Raw genomic sequence first — 15941 nt, forward strand, 5'->3', positions numbered from 1 at the left:
TGATGCTTTTGAACTGTGGTGTTGGAGAAGACTCTTGAGAGTCCCTTAGACTGCAAGGAGATCCAACCAGTCCATTCTGAAGGAGATCAGCCCTGGGATTTCTTTGGAAGGAATGATGCTAAAGCTGAAGCTCCAGTACTTTGGCCACCTCATGCGAAGAGTTGACTCATTTGAAAAGACTCTGTTGCTGGGAGAGATTGGGGGCAGGAGGAGAAGGGGACGACAGAGGATGAGATGGCTGGATGGCATCACAGACTCGGTGGACATGAGTCTGGGTGAACTCCGGGAGATGGTGATGGACAGGGAGGCCTGGCATGCTGCGATTCATGGGGTCGCAAAGAGTCGGACATGACTGAGTGACTGAACTGAACTGAACTAAGGATCTTTGAACCTCTCCTCACCTGGTCAAGGGCTTCCAATGAGGCCTGCTAGCTGATGCCTTTGCCAGTCTTTGGGTTACCGTCAGAACTTTTTTGGTATTATTCAAATGTTTACAGCACCATTGCTTTGGTACTAATAGCAACAATAGTAATAATAACCAAGATGAAAGCAAAAGCCACCTGTATTGACTCCAAGGCAGTCTGTTTAAGCTTTATTTTTCAAATCCTTCCAAAAATTCTCCAAGGTAGATATTATTATTGCTCATTTTAACATGTGAGAAAATTTAGATTCCAAGAGTTTTATTAACTAGTTCAAGACTGCAAACCCATTAGAAAATCCAGTATTTGAACTCAGATGTGTCTGACTCTTAAGCCCTTGCTCTGAGGCTCATGCTGCCACAAATAAAGGCTTCATTTTCATGGAAACTTCTGGAATAATGTTTCAAGCTCTCTGTTTTTTCCACTTCAAAATCACCTGAGCATTCCACTCTGTGAAGTGGCAAGGTTTCTGGACAACAGATGTTACAGTTGCAAGTAATATGAGGCCTGTCACATCATAGTGTCCTAGGGTTTCCTGGTGCCAAGAACCCTCTGAGGCCACCAGGATCTGCTCAAGGCCCAGAGAATTAGGAACAGAGAAGACCATGAACATGGGTCTTCCTTCCTCCTCCAAGGCCTCCCAAGTGTTCTTTTTATTCATCCCATCTCATCTGTCCCAACTTTAAGTATCTAAGCTTTTCTAGACCAGAACTTATTTTTGTTGACACAATCTAATGAATTATTTTATTTCTTAATACTCAAGAAATGATGTCATAGATAAAATGAAAACAGAATTTTCACGAAAAGGCAGACCCCGTGAAGCACTAGATCCTGAAAAAAACATCTGAAGTCACAAAGGATCACTGCTTTGTTCTGTTTTCATCTACAGTAAGTCCCCCTGTTCTTAGAGTGTGTTCATAAGTCCAATTTGTTTGTAAGTCTGACAGAGTTAGCCTAGGTACCCAACTAAAATGATTAACTATACAGTACTGTACTGCAGTAGGTTTATAAAACTGTCCCATGTGGCTTAGCTGGTAAAGGATCCACCTGCAATGAGGGAGACATGGGTTCGATCCCTGGGTTGGTAAGATCCCCCGGAGAAGGCAAAGGCTACTCACTCCAGTATTCTGCCCTGGAGAATTCCATGGGCTACAGTCCATGGGGTCGCAAGGAATCGGACATAACTGAGTGACTTTCACTTTCACTTTTCACACAAATAATCCTTAAAAACAAACACACACAAAAAATAAAGAAAACATTTTTTAATCTTACAGAATAGTACCTGGAAAAGTACAATAGTATAGTCAAACAGCTGGCTCACAGGGGCAAGTTCACATCTTTGACAGTTCACAACTTGAAGACTTCTACTAGGGATTTACAGTAATTGAGAAGTGGGAGAACAATTGTTGTTGTCATTGTTGACGACCACACACATGGGCAGACATTCACCTCACTGTGGTCTGTTCACATTTGGGGCTCTTCAATGTGTGCTGAATCTGTCTCTGGAACTATAACCTCATGAAAAGAGATTACCATTTTTCTGCTGAGACCACCTGAACTGCAATGGGCATGAATGGGGCTGCTATAATAATTAAATCCCAAATCTTTCATAATCCGCCACTTTCCCTAGAGTAATGTTCAGCATTAGCTCGAGATGGAAATGCAAACAAGTACATGTAGATTCAATAATAAAGCTTAATAGATCAGGGAAGGAGTGGGATGAAATGAATGCTTAACACCTCCAGAGATAACTCATAATCATTTGCCTTTCTAGTGATTTCCTTGACTTGTGTTTGCCAGGACTTGAATCTATGCATCAGACTGTCCTTTATTTTATTAACAACCAGCTCCACACCAAGCTTGTTGCCCGGGAAGTGTTTAATGTCAATCATTATACAGATTGGCTGACTGTTTCTAGAACTGTTCACTGGAGGGCCTTTCATTTTCATGTTAAGATCTTATCAAGTTGATTGGAGAGTCGAATCAGCGCTGAGTTCTGCTCTCCATGCCCTGGTTCTAACTGAAGGAGAGTAGCCTAAAGATCATGAGCCCATTTCTGGATCTTAGAGACCCCTGAGACATTTCCTGAGTCACCACAGCAGACTTTGGTTTGGTTGGCAAAATGAGATGAGAGAAACAAAGTCTCACTAACACTTTGCTTATGATGACTTGCTAACAGTTATTTCTAATTGTGGCAATTTATTTCCAAACTAACAGATAATACCCTGCATTGTTTTGTATTTTCATTCTTCATACATTGCTTTATGTTATGCTTACTGCCACCACCCTGCAAGGAGTTTAAGTATTAATATTATCCCATTTAACTGACAAGGGACATAGATGAGGTGCAGAGACAGTAAATGACTTACCTATTGTATCAGAGTTTATGATTAACCTGCAGTTGAATCCAACATTTTGATTCCACATCAGTTTTGTTTTGTGGGGTTGTTGTTGTTGCTGTTGATTTTCTTTCTTATTCTTCCCTTTTTAAGTTACATCCTCTAAGAAAACATTACATACTCTGGCTGGAGATGTTATGGCTGGAGATGGTCTGGGTTCTGTGTTTGCGGTCATGATTTATGAGCTGTGTGACCATGAGTAGGTTCCTTAACCTCTCTAGGCCTCACCGTAGCCCCATTTTCCAGGAGGGGCTAATAATTTCCACCCCAAAACGGGGCTAATTATTATTTAGAGAACTTCTTTCCTAAGATCCAAATTACATGCTGCTAATCAAATAGTTAGGGCTTCCCTGGTGGCTCAGTGGTAAAGAATCTGCCTACCAATGCAGAAGACATGGGTTCGATCCCTAAGTCGGGAAGATTCTACTGGAGAAGGACATGGCATCCCACTCCAGTAGTCTTGCCTGGAGAATCCCATGGACAGAAGAGCCTGGTGGGCTACAGTCCATGGGGTTGCAAAGAGTCAGACACAACTAAGCGACTAAACAACAACAACAATCAAATACTTAGCACCTTCCCTGACACAGAAATAGATTCTCTAAATGGTTAGAGTCATTTAAACATTTATTATTTATTTTGCTGAACCCTTACATGTAAACTAACACATAGACATTGCCTACCAGAACACACACACACACACACAGAAAATGAAGCCCATCACAGGTCGTTTTTAAATGTTTGAGTTCTATTCCTTATGAGAATGATACAGTCTTCATTTACCACAATGGGTTGTAAAGAATTATTTGTTCAGTCATAAGCCTGCAACTGCAAAGGAAATGCTAACATGCATTCTGTCTACTTCTCTAAAATCTTCCAAACATCCACTAGTCTCTTGCAGGACAGTCATAAATCCTGCAAATTTCACTCATCTGAAACCAACTCTAACAACTAACTTTCCCACGAATCATCCTTTATATCCATCTTCCAGTTTCAGTGAACACATCCTGATCTTAGATGATTGAGCACAAAACTGGAGGAACTGAACTTTTGTTGGAGATTTTCTGAAACCCACTGTGACCTGAATCCCTTTCTAACATTTGGACATAACCTCCGAAATAATGTGCTCTCCTAGTTATCAAATTAGAAGTTGCTTTTTGCCTTCCAGCTTCCCTTCTGGAAAATGCACACAAGCGGGAATCAGGAGATGGGCATTTTAGGATGGACTGTAGCACTAATTAGCTGTGTGACCTTGAACAAAACACTTGGCTTCCCTGAACTTTTCTTTGTCTGCAAAATGAGGCCGGTGGGCTACATCATTTCTGGGAAGACACTGTATGGAAGGCCAAGGTGGATAAGCTGCCACACCTGTGTACATGGGAGCTGGGGACTGGGGGGTGCTCAGTGGACAGCCAGTGCTGGGATCAGCCAGAGCTGGGAGTGGGGAGAGGGAAAGAGGATTCTTTTTGAGATGGAGATTATTTCTTGGAAGCTTTTGTGAAGGAGGTGGGATCTGACTAAGCTGTCTAGGAAAAAATAGAACTTTCAGAGTTGAGGAAGGGACTTCTAGCCGGGGAGTGGAGCCTGATGCTGAGTCTGAAAGCAAGAAAGAGCCAAGTATGCTCAGAAACTAGTAATCAGTCCAGCGAAGCTGGGGCTGGCTCCACTTGAAGCCTGGGGATGAGGTCAAAACTTGTGTTTAAGAAATAAAAATAGTAACACCAATTGGTCTTTGGAAAGAGTGTAACTGGAATTCTAAGACAGTAAGTCACTCTTCATGCTGTAGCTCAAGTTTGGAGTTAGAAAGCGGGGGGCACTGGAATTAATATCCCTATAGAAACAGAAGGCTCTGCCTGCTCGATAAACAATTTTGAAAGTGCTAGTTCATCACCCAAATTCTGACCACTCATATTTTCCAGGTAACTTGCCTTAGGAGAGAAAGATTTCTTATACATATCGTGGGCTTACATCTCTGGGATCAAATTTTACGGGAAGAGATCGGTCATATATCAAAAGGTTAATGACGAGCCATTTCTCACCCAGCTATTTTGTGGCCACCGAGCTGCCACAGTGCAGAGGGCACTGGAAGGCAATGGAAGTTCACTGGGCCTTTTGCCTCTGTCATCCATAGAGCCCCAGGAGGCTCCAACAACAGCCTCTCCAGCCAGGGGCTGCCCTCATGCCCCTGTTCTTTCATGGGAGACTCAAAGCATCTTTTCTTGTAGAGATCCACCGCCACATTCTGCCTCCACAATGATTGATCAGTACATTTATTACACTTTCAGTAGTAAAAATATATAGACTCCAGTCATCTCTGGAGATGCTGAAATAGTCCTTTTTTTCCTTTGATTTAGGGGAAGGTAGAGAGGGAGGATGTGTGCAGAGTCAGACATAAATATAAGAGCTCAAATATCTAATTAGCTGAAAGAATCTTGGTTCCCTCTGCACCTCTGACAGAATTGCAGCTGTCAGATTGGAGCATCAGTATTTTATCTTCGTCTCAAGATGTATCTGAGGGTGATTTAGAAAAGATGCTTTCTAACGTCAGTGCCACTGTTTTTTTTTTTTTTGTAGGATGCTTGAAGACGACTTGAAGCTGAGCAGTGATGAAGATGACCTTGAGCCCATGAAGACCTTGACCACTCAGTGCACTGCCACTGAGCTCTATCAGGTAGGAACAGCATAGAGCTCATTCTGGACTCGCAGGATGGGAGCTGAAGAAACTGGAATGGTTTTGCCATGCAGAAGCCTACCTGCTGCTTCATCGCTGGGCTTTGGAGCAAGGGAAACAAGCAAGGGCAGGCAGAATGTTCTGGACCAGGTCAACTCAGCTCACACTTTCAGTGAGGAGATGCTGAGCTCTTAAAATTCACTGCTTTCACCCCTGCCTTTGCTCCCTCCTCACCATATACACCTACTGGTCATCAAAAGCAGTATAGATAGCCTTTCCCTATCCTGGGCTAAGTATGGTCTTGAGTGCAGTGTAACTTTCCTATAGTAACTCCAGCCAAGACTTAGCACCCAGACTCATCCATTCCTTAGAGTATAAATGTGACTACCCACATGAGCCTTTAGGCAAAAGACATTTGGCAAAAAGTTGTTGCTGCCCTGATTTCTTCCATTTTGCATCATTAATATTTACAGGACTTAACACCAAATTAGATGGCCAGAATGTCTGTTTGCAGCATTTCCAATGAGCCCAGACCTGTTGATTGAAAAAGGTCAGGTGTCATATATGAATCATGAGAATGGCAATGGAGTGTGTAGTATCAGTGATGCCCATGTGTGTCCTTTAGGACAGAAAACTGTCTTGCCTGTGGGGTCCTCTTGGGTGTCCAAAGAATCTCAAATAAACACAGAACGATCACCTTCAAAAAAAAAAAAATGCTAAGACCTAATCATGTTCTTTCTATAGTGAAGTCTCCTGAGCTTATAAAACTGAAACCAAGGTGTTTCAAGGCATGCTCAAGCACTAGTATTTCAAGGTAGTTAACAAGTACAGAATTCCACATTCACTAAATATTTTGTGAGGAGCCTGCAAAGAAAACCTTAGGAAAAACTCTCCAAGGCTCACCCACTCCATTCTCATCTATAATTGTTGACCCCACGAGAATGCTTACCATTTAGTATAATTTTAAAATTGAGTACATCGTCAATGTTCAGTTCAGTTCAGTCCAGTCGCTCAGTCGTGTCCGACTCTTTGCGACCCCATGAATCGCAGCACGCCAGGCCTCCCTGTCCATCAACACCACCTGGAGTTCACTCAGACTCACGTCCATCAAGTCAGTGATGCCATCCAGCCATCTCATCCTCTGTCGTCCCCTTCTCCTCCTGCCCCCAATGCCTCCCAGCATCAGAGTCTTTTCCAATGAGTCAACTGTTTGTATGAGGTGGCCAAAGTACTGGAGTTTCAGCTTTAGCATCATTCCTTCCAAAGAAATCCCAGGGTCGATCTCCTTCAGAATGGACTGGTTGGATCTCCTTGCAGTCTAAGGGACTCTCAAGAGTCTTCTCCAACACCACAGTTCAAACGCATCAATTCTTCAGCACTCAGCCTTCTTCACAGTCCAACTCTCACATCCATACATGACTACAGGAAAAACCATAGCCTTGACTAGACAGACCTTAGTTGGCAAAGTAATGTCTCTGCTTTTGAATATACTATCTAGGTTGGTCATAATTTTTCTTCCAAGGAGTAAGCGTCTTTTAATTTCATGGCTGCAGTCACCATCTGCAAAGATTTTGGAGCCCCAAAAAATAAAGTCTGGCACTGTTTCCACTGTTTCCCCATCTATTTCCCATGAAGTGATGGGACCGGATGCCATGATCTTCGTTTTCTGAATGTTAGGTAGCCAAAATTCCCCTCTCCCTTATTTTCTCCACTTTATTCAGCTTGTATTTTGGATAATATGTAAAAATTGCATCTTTATAACTTTGGTGCTTTATAAAGACCAAATACCTTTGTCTCCCAGGAGCTTGTGGTACGTTTCCTGAATGCAAGCAATCCCTTTCCTACTTGGGCTCCAGAGCAAATGGAAAATGCACACTTACATTCCCGTGTGTGCCACTCCTGCTTTCAGTGTTTAATGTGCCAGTGACCAGAACATTATAATGGCAAATAACCCCTCCAAAAAAATCCTGGGTCATTGATCTTGACAGATGCAACATGACTTTTTAATGAATACACTTCCAGCAAATCATCAACAGTAAACGAAAGTAGAGTTTGGAGGTTGACTTCATGTGATTACGCAAGTTCAGTCTGCCCTTGGCTTCTCGAATTGTTTTTTTCTGTATTTATCTGAAGAAGTGGCATTAGGTCAGTTGGCCTGAATCCTTTGGGGGTTTAAGATGTTTCAGGTGGCCATGTCAATGCCTTGACCCTCAGGTAATCCCTGCTCGTGAGTTGCTGGTGCTCCGTGGCACACTGCCCTTGGCCTGGTCATGCCTTCCCCAACAGAGGTTCTCATTTGAAGGGGGAGTCAACCTGGGATACCTAAAGTAAGGCAAAATGACAACTTATTCCCTCTAACTGAGTCTAGCAAGTAGTGGGCATAAAGTTATAAACATTTGCAAATGACCCCTTCTTACAGAGTCTAAGGACTAGTTACAAAGCCCAAAGGCTCAAGGTCAGGAGACAATGCTCCTGCAGTAGAAGGCAGGCACTGTGACACCAAGTTTTGATGAGTTCTGCCTTTCTGGGACCAAATATTCTTTTTTAAAAATGCATGGGTTGACATCATTTTCCTTTTTTTGTCATTGTGATAAAACCCAAATAACATAAAATCCACTATTTTAAAGTATAAAATTCAGTGGCATTGAGTCCATTCACAAGCTTGTGGACCCAACACCAGTTCTAAAATATTTTTATCACCCCACAAGGAAATCATACATTGAGCTGCTACTCCCCAGCTCCCCTACCTCCCAGCCCTTGACAACCACTAGTCTACTTTCTGTCTCTGTGGATTTGCCTTTTTCATTTGAATGAAATCATACAATACATGACCTTTTGTGTCTGGCTTCTTTCACTCAGCATTGTGTTTTTTAGGTGCATCCATGTTGTGGCCTGGATCAATACTTTCATTTTTTATGGCTACATACTATTCTTCTGCCTTTTATTCATCCATTCCTCAAGTGATGGACACTGGGCCCCACCTTTTGGCTATCAGAAATAGAGTTGCCGTGAGCCTTGGTGTATACGTTCTTGTTGAACACCTGTTTTCAGTTATTTTGAATTGAATCTCTCAATTCTTTCAGTCTTTCCCCCCTAGAAATGGAATTGTTCGATCATATGGTAATTTATGTTTAACTTACTGAGGAACAAACAAAATCATTTTCTTTTCCAGTGAGATAACATGGCACCACACAGGTCATGTGGTACTATTCCCTCATCTTTTAATTGAGCCCATCACATTTCCAGCAACATTAGAAGTTCTGAGCACTCTCACTGATCTGTGCCAAACATTAAGTTAGGTGGTTGGTCTTACTCAAACCTCATGGCAAATGTTAGTGGTAGATTTGGGCCTCCAGTCCAAGCTGTGGAATTGCAGAATCATTCTATTTTGGGCAGGATGGTTGGAGGGAAAGCATTCAAACAAATGCACAGGTGCGATAAATGATGTGTCCGAGGGATCAGACCACTCCATGGGTTTGAGCCAGCATTATACATAGAAACTTTCTCAGAACCCAGTAACTACATTCAGACACACATAGTTCAATAAAAAAAGCATTTAGCTTTCTGGAGACTTCTTCAGATCATCTCATTCATAATTATTGCACCTGGGCTCACCTAAGGAGACCCAAATTGCCCAGATTTGGTGAGTATACATGAATCTTTTCCCCAAAGCTCCTAAGACCATATGCTATGGTTTGTGATATAAAGAATCCCAAGAGAATGTGTTGTAAATGCTTGTATGAAAAGGAAACATGGGTTCAAGATGTTCAGCTTCTAATTTGACCTTTCAATCCAAGTCTCTCCTAATCAGAACACTGTGCCCTCTCCCTGCCCCTCTACGGGCACCCTCCATAGCAGTATTGGCTGTGCTGACCGGGTCCTGTGCACAGACACCAACAGAACCATTAGGATGTGTTTAAATGCTAAGTATTACTCCTGCAAACAGGGAAATACAGCAGGAAGCCTTAAGGGGAAAAGCTTCATACATATATACAAATTAAAGATGCCAAATGCTCAGCTATGGAGACCCAGGAATATAAATACATTTTTAAGAAGATATTTTACCTTCTGGTCTCTTTAAAGTCAGAGATGCATGATCATATATGCACATGGTTTCAGTTAAAAAGCCCTGGTGATTGTACCCTGAAAATATTTGTTAAAAGTTTGCATACTCTCTCCACATTCCCCACTGCATTTCACTGTCTTGGTTGGGACAGTTTGGGAGGCAGCTGAGTCCATAGGTGAACATAGGTGGCCTCATGGAGGAGAGTGAGAGAGAGCATAGGTGTGTAGTCCGACAGGTTTGAATCCTAGCTCTGTCACTTGTCTGGTGATCTTGGGATAAAGACCTAAGTATCTATAAAACGGAGGTAATCGAGGTAACAATAGCTCCTTCTTCATTGGATCATAGTGAAGATTCAATGAGTAAGTGAATTCAATGAGTAAGTGAATACAGGCCAAATCATGTGAAATTATGGTTAGCACTAAGTACTCACCTCTTTACATCATCATCATCATCTGTTACTACTACTACTAATGATCTAAAGTGTCTCATGTTTGAGAGAATAGATTCATTACTTTCTCTTTTCTTGTGAGCAATGGGAGGTGAAAGAGAGTTGCTGAATTAACTATCTGGAAAAGAGCCAGTTTGTGGCAAACTTGAATGAAAAGATCTGTCTTTTCCTAACACATAATAGCTGTGTGCACCTTGCCATAAGGAATTGTAAATGTAGTCATTGGGAACATAGCTTTTGCAAATTTATAGTTACTAAAGGGAATGGGATTGGGGAGGGATAAATTAGGAGCTTGGGATTAGCAGATACACACTACTAGGTATAAAATAGATAAATAACAAGTACCTACTGTATAGCACAGAAAACTCTATTCATTATCTTGTAATAACCTATAATGGAAAAGTGTCTGAAAAAGAATATATATATATGTATATATATATGTGTGTATATATATATATGTATATATATATATATATACACATATATATAAAACCAAATCACTTTGCTGTAATTAACACAAATTGTAAAAAAAAAAAAAAGTTTTAAAAGAGCATGATTTGGGGACTAGAGCAGCCTGGGCTTCAATCTCACTAATAAACTGCAATAACCAGTCTTGTCTAACTCTGAGGACAAGATGAAGATTGTATATAAGAAAATGCTTTGAAAAACACAATTGCTACACAAATTGGTGGTTGTCCTTCTTTATGGCCCTTTTCAACATGAGGTGGAAGCCCCTTCTTTGGGGTCCATTGGTAAATAGATCTTGCCCTTCATTTTGGCCTTAGCATTCCGTGGGATCTTTTAGGAACTGGGTTGAATGTCTTAACTGCACCCAAACACATCTATTGGGTATGGATGACTCTTCCTCCCCTCTGAGCCTCGATGAGTTTTAACCTAGATATCCCAGGAAGAAAGGCCAGGTTGCCAATGACACTGCCCAAAGTCCTCCAGGAAAATTATATCTAAAACAGAGCTTTTCTTCAAAGGACTAACATGGGTGCAGAGTTGAGTCATACCAGTTCTTATTTCTCTTTCTGAGTTCTCACTGTGCCCTAGAGAAAGACTGTAGGATTTACTGTGAAGCTCTAGTCATCTTGATTTTCTCTCAGGGGCTTCCCATGAATGGGAAATAAATAATAACTTCAAGTTGGCATCAGACATTGAAATGTTCAAGAACAATGCTTGAACTGGATGCAGTGTTTTGAATTTAGTCTGCATGAACATACATGTTGCAATGCGTTCTGTTTTGTTTTTGAAGTCAGCTATCAATAATATGGTTGGATGTATAGCAGAGTGATTCAGTTATATATACATATATATGTATATATAAATTCTTTTTTGTAAATCAGTGATGGTGTGCTGCAGTTCATGGGGTTGCAAAGAGTTGGACACGACTGAGCGACTGAACTGAATTGAAATGATATTTCAATAAAATTTTTAAAAAGTAACACGGTTGGGGTGGGAGGGCTCCATAATGTCCATTACCTAGCTGACTGCATTTTTCCTTCTCAGCTGCCACTCTAGGCATCATAAATATAAAACCTAGCAATGGCCTTCCCCATCCAACACTTATTGAATTGCCGTTTTCCAGCCAGTCATGAAAGGTAGGCAGTGACACTGTGATGAGTCCCCTGGGGTTTGGCTTGAGAGTAGCACAGCCCAGTAGGACAGGCTTCCCGCAAGTGTAGGTGTGGGGTTTTCTGCACACCCTCACCCTTCATACTAATGAACCTGCAGTTTTCCTTTTGGTCCATTTTTCTTCTTCTATTTCTTGGGATTAAAAGAACTCCTGAAAATGAGGGGTTAAACCTTGAATCAATTTTCATTTACAGCTGAGAAGCAGTTATTGATGCTGTGTTTGCAGTTCAATAAAAGATCTAAAGATATAGACCTGGTGCTTCTCTTTCAATATAAGCCACCAGTCAGTCGCAAATATTTTTTTTAACAAATAAATTGTATTGACAGGTTTATTAAAATTGCTGTTTTTAAAGTTTTGAGCTATCCACAACTCGACCAATTCCAAAGGCTTCTAGCATGTGTTGTGTCCAAACTCCAGAGCCCCCTCCAGTATATATTCATAGAAGTGGGTAAATACCTTCTTGATGTTTCCTTGAGTGTTATCCTGATGCTTGATTTATGCAGCTCGAAGCATGTAATGTCTGTTAAACTGGCAGTAGGATGGTCTGTGATACTTGGGTTTTGATGCCAGGTTAGATCTGGGCATGGCTCTCTTGTGACCTATTCATCTCCGATTGACATTAGCAGCATCAGAGTTTAGCATTATAAAAGCCATAAAAGAAATAGGTATTGTTAGAAACAACCTTTAGAGAATTTTAATATTAATACCATCTTAATGATTAATGTGAATGAGACTGAAACCTGAGGTGAGTTCATTTAACCCAGTTAGAAATTCAGAAAATGGGTACTGTGGCTGGAAATGTTCAATTAGTGGCAGGCTCAGCTAAAGGACTCTAGATAAAGCTTGGAGAGGTGTGTTGGTGCTTTAAAAACAGAGCTGAACAATTTCAATTTGCTTTGAGCACAAAGACATCCTAATGAGTTGTGTCTGGACACATTATTGTAAGTAGCTCCGATGTACCCAATTTTATTTAAACCAATCTTCTTTCTTTTTCTACCTAGGAATTGCCCTTAGAAATGTGGTACTCAGTTCAAAGCATGTAACTGGGGATGTGTGGACTTTTCAACAGATGCTAATAACAGAGCTGCACCTCAAGCCTGTTATCATTTACAGAAAAATATTGTCCTGGAGCTTTTCTCCTCCACTTCATAATTTTACTTTTCATCCGAACATCACTAATTACCTCACAGACACAAAACAGCTTGTTTTAAATCCAGTTTCTTGACACCAGTTTAGGTGTCATACTGGATTTATTTTTGTTTGTTAGTTTCTGTTCTTATGGTGGGGCCCTGTCACTGAGTAGGTTGCTATTTGATGCATGAATGTTGTGTCAGTTGTGTCCTACTCTTTGCGGCCCCGTGGACTCTGTCCTTGGGATTTCCCAGGCAAGAATATTGGGGTGGATAGCCTTTCCCTTCTCCAGGTGATCTTCTCGACCCAGAAATCGAACTCACATCTTGTAGATCTCCTGCATTGGTGGGCAAATTCTTTACCACTAGTGCCACCTGGGAAGTGAAAGTGAAGTCGCTCAGTTGTGTCTTTTTGCGACCTCATGGACCATAGCCTGCCAGGCTCCTCCATCCATGGGATTTTCCAGGCAAGATTACTGGAGTGGGTTGCCATTTCCTTCTCCAGGAGATCTTCCTGTCCCAGGAGTCCAACTCAGGTCTCCTGAATTGCAAGCAGACTCTACCATCTGATCCACCAGGGAATCAGCCACCTGTGAAGCCCACTGTTATTTGGTAATTGCACGTGAAATGATTTACATGGGAGCAGAAAACCTGAACATTCTGGGAGATGTGAGATGTGTTCCTTGCACCTCCGATGTATATTGAACTTTCCAAACCTAGCGACCAAGTGAAATTCAAGCCTGCTTTTCTGATTACAGTTTGCTAATGGAAAGGGCGGAGGGCATACATTTTACTGCCTTTCTCAGCTGGCCCTTGACGTGCTATAGTGAATTCATTCGTTGTGACAACATATACTCTACCCTGCTATAATGGTTCCAATTTTTTAGCCACAGTTCTTCCCTTATCATGCTGAACAAGTTGTTACCTCCCCAAGATTTCTCTGCATTTCCATTTACTTTGTTATACGCAGAAAGGCTGGGGAAGGCCTCTTCCATAATGACATCAATGTGGCACCCACAGCAAGAAAGATCAGCCTGTCAGAGCTATAGAAATAGCAGATGGATTAGGAGGAAACCAGGTGCAAAATAACTTTGATAGAGTCTTTTAATGTAAACAGTTTATCTGTCATTGCCTTTCATTGAAATCCCACGCAGAATGAGGACATTCAGGCTGTTCAGGCTGCAGAAGGTAGCAGAATAAAATCCGTACGTTGTCATACTCTTAACTCTCCAGCAATTAGAGAATGAGAAGATATTTTAATTTATTCATTAAAGACAGGAAAGTAAATAGGATAACATATAAGGTTAATAGAATAACATTGGCCTTCATATTCCCAAGATTGTGTTTCCCATTTGGCGGTATTAGCATAGAGACTAGATTAATAAGAAACTGCTTAGGGCTTGTATGATGTGATTTTTAATATGCTGCAGGCAAGTCTGTGACTGTTTAGAAACCTGCTGAATTTTTTCATTGTAATTAGGTCTTCTACATTAAGTATGAAATATTTTGACTTGTAATCTTCATAGATTTTCTTTTTATTGTAATCGCCATACAATGCTTTGAGCACTCAGAGATGCAGAGGAGCACAATGTTTTCACACATGTTGTGTCCATCACCACTGATGACCCAGTCCTGCCTAATGTCCATGACCACGTATGAATTGTCCATTTATGAGCATTTTCATGGCAAACCCAATGGCTGTTTTGCTTAGCTGAACGTTTTCTCACCATGACTGTACATCAGACATTGATAAGGATGTAATGCTTACCCCCAGATCTAAGTGGAAACAAAAATGGGTACAGTCTGTTGTTTCAGAAATAATAACTCTCCTGTAGGACATGAATGACCACAGCCTTTTGTCCACAAAGAACACATGACACATATCTGCCTCTGTAGAGGGGGCGGCAGGGGAGTAACAGCCACCTCCACAAAGCTGAGGATCATGAAGTCTGTGTGAATCAAAGTGCTGGAAGGAACAGCACCATGTTACTCTTGTCGCTGCCTAGGCTGGGCTAGGAAGGAAGTGGCTGGGTCACATTGGTCCTCTCACTACTCTCACCTTCACTCTCTGTTTGGTCCAACCTTGCTCTTTTCCTTAGGCCCCTTCATTGCCCCAGTTGGGTCCCAAATCCATGGCTGGAGCCTGAATGTTCAGTCTTAGTCATCAGCTAACACCCCCCAGGCAGTGTACCATGTGTACCTAAGTTTTGGTGGTTCTAGCATCTATTAGAGTGGTATTAATGCCTCCAGTAACTTTTGGTCACACTGACAATGTAAGATTTTGAAATTTAGCTGCTGGCTTGGAAAAGTGTACTGGGGCTTTGGTTTAGGGCCTAGGAATGGTTTATTCTGCGCCCCCCCCCGCAAATATATGCCATCTGCTGGAAAATCTACCAGGCAGGCTGCAAACACCCAAGGACCTTGTTGTGAATGGAAAGCAGAATCTGTCTTCTTCTTAAGCAGGTATATTTATTTTTTTCTATTTATTTAGCAAGAGCAAAGAGCATAAGCATTGTAAACACACAGAACACGTATCCAAATTTGAGATTAGCTATCCAATCCCAGGTTAAGGATTCAAAATTCAAGGGGATGGGCAGGTAAGGACAGCAGACCTTTCCAAAATGTATGGCATTGTGTAGCCTATGTGCCATGAAGGATTTCCCAGGAATCTCTGAAACATTAGATATAAACATTTAAAAATTTGCTGATAGATCTTATTTCTTGCTAATAGAGGTTAACTCCATAACAGAGATTCCATATTTATCCCTGAATCACACATGTATGTATACATGTATATATGTATATTGGAATAGAATAGTTTTGTATATTAAAATATAGAATACCAGACCTTAAAATGGTCATGGAGAGTCCTTACTCTGGCCAACAAGGACACTGAGGCATGGAGAAGTCAGTTGTACTGTGAGGTAATAGAAAATATATTAATACATAGCGGTCTCTGCCCCGGGTTCCCGGTACAGAACTCCTGAATTCCTTATAATTTCTCAAGTAACAAGACTAATAGGAGCATCATTTGTCCTAATATTTGCTCTCTGGGTGATAGGGATGTCTTTTATTCTAATGAGATGACTCTGTGTGGGCTCCTCGACTGTGGTCACCGGAGAGGCCAAGCCATGATTGGAAGCTTGGAATTTCCAGCCCTACCCTTCCATTC

General features: G+C 41.4%; 1 protein-coding gene across 1 annotated transcript in view; it reads left to right on the plus strand.

Moving 5' to 3' along the window:
• AFF2 (ALF transcription elongation factor 2) overlaps positions 1–15941 on the plus strand; it is a 384416-nt gene that overhangs the window by 266474 nt on the left and 102001 nt on the right. Inside the window, exon 8 of the mRNA XM_052662634.1 lies at positions 5390–5486. Within this exon, the coding sequence (XP_052518594.1) occupies positions 5390–5486 (97 nt within the window). The remainder of the gene's footprint in view (positions 1–5389; positions 5487–15941) is intronic.

The sequence above is a fragment of the Budorcas taxicolor genome, chromosome X (assembly GCF_023091745.1).
Source record: "Budorcas taxicolor isolate Tak-1 chromosome X, Takin1.1, whole genome shotgun sequence".
NCBI lineage: Eukaryota > Metazoa > Chordata > Mammalia > Artiodactyla > Bovidae > Budorcas > Budorcas taxicolor.